This window comes from Orycteropus afer, unplaced genomic scaffold, assembly GCF_000298275.1.
Source record: "Orycteropus afer afer isolate SDZICR_OR568_19922 unplaced genomic scaffold, OryAfe1.0 scaffold00426, whole genome shotgun sequence".
NCBI lineage: Eukaryota > Metazoa > Chordata > Mammalia > Tubulidentata > Orycteropodidae > Orycteropus > Orycteropus afer.
In genome coordinates this window covers 937361-942511 of record NW_006922013.1, presented here as the reverse complement: position 1 = coordinate 942511, position 5151 = coordinate 937361, and the positions used below count along the sequence as shown (strand labels likewise).

The window sequence follows — 5151 nt, the reverse complement described above, 5'->3', positions numbered from 1 at the left end:
ACCACTTGGCAGCATGGAAAAGAAAAACTAGGGGTGACTAAGAATCGAAAGAAAGTTCCAAAAGCTCACTCTCTGCCTCGTTCTTCCCACACCACAGCCATTGTGAACACATTTTCTTCTCCTCCGATGTTCTGTTGCTATGGGAAGTTTCTCCCCCAAAGATCCCAAATTGCTTGACGAATTATCCACCAGAAGAGCAGGAATTTTTTTTTTTTTTTTTAAACGTGGAGAGTACATGGACTGCAGGCAGACAGCCAGCACATTGTACGTGTGTCTTTTGCAGAATAAAAGGTTTGCGAGCAGAAAATAGAACAATAATAATAAGTAAACAAACCTTGACTGGTTGAGAAGGCCCTCTAGAACGGATAAAAGCGTATTTTCCCATTTGGGTTACAAAGCTCACAGAATTCCAATTTTTTTTTTTTTTTTCTTACCTTTATGGATGAAGAAAGAAGTTGATGGACCTTTAGTGCCCTGGGTGAGAAGCAATTTAATCCTGAGACGTGGGCCGCGGTCAGTTTTCCCTGCCTGTCAGCTTTACTTCCCGGCAAAGGCCTTTTTATCAATTGTGTGTTTTTTCTGCCCTCTCGGATTCTTTTCATGAATCAACTGCTCTCCAAGAAATGAAATTTTGCCAACATTGCTTTCAAGCCTGGTCCCCACTTCAGGTGATTTCTTAACTAAGGCCTAAGCCCGCAGGCCTCTCATGGTTCTCTGAGAGATCTCTGACGGTGGTCGCATAGATTGTCCCTATGACCGACTCACCCCTCACCTTCTCTGATCCGCCTTCCAACAAAGCCTAACCTAGGTCCCCTCCCCTCTCTCCGTTCCTTATTCCGTTGGAATTTTCATCCTCATCTCCCTCCTTGCAGTAGATTTCCTTGGCACAATTAGGATCTGTTTCCACAATGTTCACAGTGTCGCCTGATGACTGTTACAGTGCTTTCTGAGTTCCGTTTAACACCCATATACCATGAGATGTTCTGTGAATTAACTTCACATCCCGTTAGTACTCCCTCAAGTTCAAGAAAAGCCCTGTTCTCTGTGTATTAAAGTGAGGACACAGTAATAGAATCAACTCTCTGAGGAAGAACCTTGTCGAAACCAGGCAGCCTCTCCCCTTCACCCTTTTGCTACAGCATAGGTGCCAGCAGCCACCAGTGATAAACAAAAGAGGGGCACAAAGATGAAAACAGGGGGAGAAGCATCTCATGGTTCAAAACGCCAATCCTTATCCAACGAGCAGTTTTCCTTGTTTTTAAATTCCTTATGTTATTGTTAGGTGCCATCAAGTTGACTACGACTCATAGCGACCCCGTGTATGGCAGAATGAAACCCTGCCCGGGCCTGTGCCAGCCTCACGATCCTCGCTACACCTGAGCCCATCATTGCAGCCACTGTGTCAGTCCATCTTGTTGAGGGCCTTCCCTCAACAAGATATAGCTTACACTTAACAAAGGATTAATAAATGATCAACAGCAACTGGATTTTTAATTCAGAAAGGGAGAGACGCCCTTTAGCTGTGGGTGAGATGTCAGGGGACTTATGAAAAATGTGACACTCTTTTTTGTACTTGACTGTGACTGGGCAGTGGTCGGAGCTGTGGGTTCCCCACGCCTCCTCTAAGCTGGGTGGCACCCACCAGTCATGGTCCCAGCTCATCCAGGCAGCAGCCGCCATCAACAAATGGGGTCATTCATTCGATCAGACTCCCTTTCGATATTTCACAATGGCTTCCAGGAATGAGTGGGGGCGCTAAAACTTTGTTACATATTTTCAGAACCTTGAATTTGGCTGCCTAGGTTCATTCTGCCATCAGTTTTCAGAGAGCACACGCTATGAGTTCTGCAGGTCATCTCACAAGCCATCACCACACGTCTGTCCATCTTTCTACATTAGAAGGGTTATTAAGGGTGCACATTGCCTGCCGATCACAACGGAAGTTGTGTTCTCTGAGAATATTACCCCCTTAGATGATTTCCCTTTGACTTTGGGGTCTTTTGCCATTTTTTTCTGGCATTGCTTTCATTTTTGATTGAAATATGTTGAGATATCACTCAGCCAGTAAACTCTGCCAAACCAGTGGCTTGGACATCTGGTCCGTGTGGCACACGTTTTTCTTCTGTGAATAATGTTTAGACAACAATGGACTATGGTTTCCATTGTCCTATATTCAATGTGCCTCGTTTCACCGCCACATGTTTTCCCCCAAGTGGAAAATGATTTGATGACTCCCTTTTGACTTACGAGGGCAGTTCCGTTGAAAAGAAATGATCATTTTTTCAGCTGATTTGACACTTACTTGGACAATGAACATATATGTTGTATCATACATCATGCGCTTCTTTTGTTTCAATCACTTGATGGCGTTTGAGCAATATTTAGGAAATGAGGGTCTTAGGTTATTTTTGAGTGCTTTCCAACTGTACATTAGCTCCTGTCAAGGACAGATGACTCACAATGACTGTGTGTTTCTCCAGACACCGTTTCTATGAATGGAAAGTGTAATTGCATTGGAATTCTCGTAATTCATACGTAGAAATGCCGTTAACGTGACTGGAGATCGGTCCAGGAGTGCTCTGTGCCTTTTAGTGTAGCGTGAGTGAATCGGTTTGATTCTTTATTTTCCTTACATGGCTTTGTTTTCCAGACATCCATGATCAGAGCAGTAAGAAGCCAGTGATGGTTTACATCCATGGAGGATCTTACATGGAAGGGACTGGCAACATGATTGACGGCAGCATTTTGGCGAGTTACGGCAATGTCATTGTCATAACTGTCAACTATAGGCTGGGCATTCTAGGTAAGTGGTCCTCTCACATTCACCGCCGTGTAAGACACAAGGAGTCAACTCTGTGTTGCATTCAGGGGGACTCTTTGATTTAAACCGTGTTGCTCAAGTGTCTAGAAAATTTCTACTTTTTCCTGGTTAAGTTTTGTCGCAGAACGTGTCAGTTCGTGGAAAACCAGCTCAAACTGTATATCTCTATTTTAATACCTTCATGCAGCCTGGCCATTGCATAAAAACCAAAAAATCCAAACTCACTGTTGTCAAGTCGGATCCGACTCATAGTGACCCCTTCTTGGATTTCCGAGGCGGTATCACTGCGGAAGTAGATTGCCCAGCCTTCCTTTCTTACAGTGGCTGGTGGGTTGGGACCACCATTCCATAGCTTGAGTTTTCATTCCACTGCTTTGATTTGGATGAAGCAGGTCCTTCCTCAAATAAATGCCGATTTCCCAGTCGTCTCAATTAAAAGTGCATTTCATTTAAAGTGTCCTTCTTTCTTTGGGTTCAATGAATGCTTTTATTTTTCTTTTTTATTCCAGAAACTCCTGCAGGGTGAACCATTTTTGGTTATTTAATAGTTTGTCTAACCAGGAGCTCTGGTGGTGCAGTGCCTAAGGCACTTGACTGCTAACCAGAAGGTTGGTGGTTCAAACCCTCTAGCCACTCCTCAGAAGGAAGACTGGGCGATCTACTTTCGTTAAGATTTACTGCCTTGGAAACCCATTGTGGGTCATTATGAGTTGGAATTGACTCAGCGTCAGTGAGTTTGGTTATTGGTTTGATAACCACGGGTATTAGCTTCATTCCCCCTTTTATTGGGGTGTACGAGCATATTGATTAGTCTGTTTCTTTTTTTTTTTCTCCCCTTACCTATCTAACAATTTTCCCTCCACTGCCTCCTACCCTGGAAACCAAAAAAGAAACTTTCATGTGTAAACCTTTCTTTAACTTTTTAGATAGTGGACTCCTACACTGTTTTGATTACTGTATCTTTTACAGGAAAAGGTTTCCTCTCATGTATTAGAGGAAACCTGTGTGTTGTGCACCTCGAAAGCAGGTGTGTGGTTGTATTTCTGTTGCATTTGTGAGCAGTGAAAGTTTTCTTTCGTATGAATGCTATTTTATGACTTATGGTCAGAGGAGGTGGGTTACCTACATGGAAATCCAGGCTTTGCCCTACATTGTTTTGGTGTTTAGTTCGATTTTTTTCCTAATTGTGAGTTTGAAAATTATCCTTCTTGGTGGTAAGATGGTAAGATTTCCCTTCTCGAGCAGTTTCTGCCTGCTGCGGCACCGTTCAAAACGTGTGTCTCCAAAGTGACGCAAAACACTGGTTTTGAGGCCTGACTGCATGTAAATGGGTCAGAAAATTGTGTTTGTAACAGTGCGACCATGATAGGGCCAAGTGTGTTTTGCGGTGTGGCTGTGTTAGACTATTACAAATCAAACAGACTATGGATGCTGGATGTGACCAGAAATACGGCTGGTATGTATTTCACATATTTCATATGTGAAAGCATAGCATGTAAAAGACCCCAGGAGGGAATGGGTTGTGGAAATGTGTCTTATTTAGGGGTGTTCCTTGAAAAGTACTTACTGCTGTTGGCACAATTGTGCTAAGGTGCCCCGGTTGGCGTTCATACTAAAGAAAGAAAACAGCCTGAATGTTTCTCAAAAATAATCTAGAGTCAAATAATTGAAACAAGGTTTGCTCTGAGTTGTTAATCTATGTGCATATTTTAGAAAACAAAACCCACGGCCACCGAGTCCATTCTGACTCACTTCGAATCCATTCAGACTCACAGTGACCCCCATTGGGTTTCCAAGGCTGTAAATCTTTAGGGAAGTAGATTAGCCCCATCTTTCTTCCTTGGAGCAGCTGGTGGGTTTGAACCACCAACCTTCTGGTTAGCAGTCAGATGCCTTAGGCACGGAACCACCATGTGCATATAGGGAGGAGACCATTCTGACTTGAAAAAAAAAAGCAAATAGCTGCAAGTAGGCTGATTCCAATGAGCTTATACAGACAAAAGGAGAGAGAGGAACAGAAGACCTGTGATTGGCTAATGTTTGCGTGAGTGATGGAACCCTGCCCACCCTCTGTGACTGAGATGCACCTGTCTCTGGTAGAGGACAGAGTGGAACTGCCCACAGGGTCTCCAAGGCTGTCAGTCGTCATGGTAGCAAAGCCCAAACCACACCCACTGCTGTGGAGTCCATTCTGACCCACAGCGCCCCTAGAGGACAGAGTGGAACTGCACCACAGGGTTTCCAAGGCTGTCAATCTTCACAGAAGCAAAGCCCAAACCACACCCACTGCCGTGGAGTCCATTCTGACCCACAGCGCCCCTAGAGGACAG

General features: G+C 44.1%; 1 protein-coding gene across 1 annotated transcript in view; it reads left to right on the top strand.

The window, feature by feature from the left end:
* LOC103208341 (neuroligin 4 X-linked) overlaps positions 1 to 5151 on the top strand; it is a 344239-nt gene that overhangs the window by 165361 nt on the left and 173727 nt on the right. The window contains exon 2 of the mRNA XM_007954023.2: positions 2651 to 2803. Coding sequence (XP_007952214.1) covers positions 2651 to 2803 — 153 coding nt within the window. The remainder of the gene's footprint in view (positions 1 to 2650; positions 2804 to 5151) is intronic.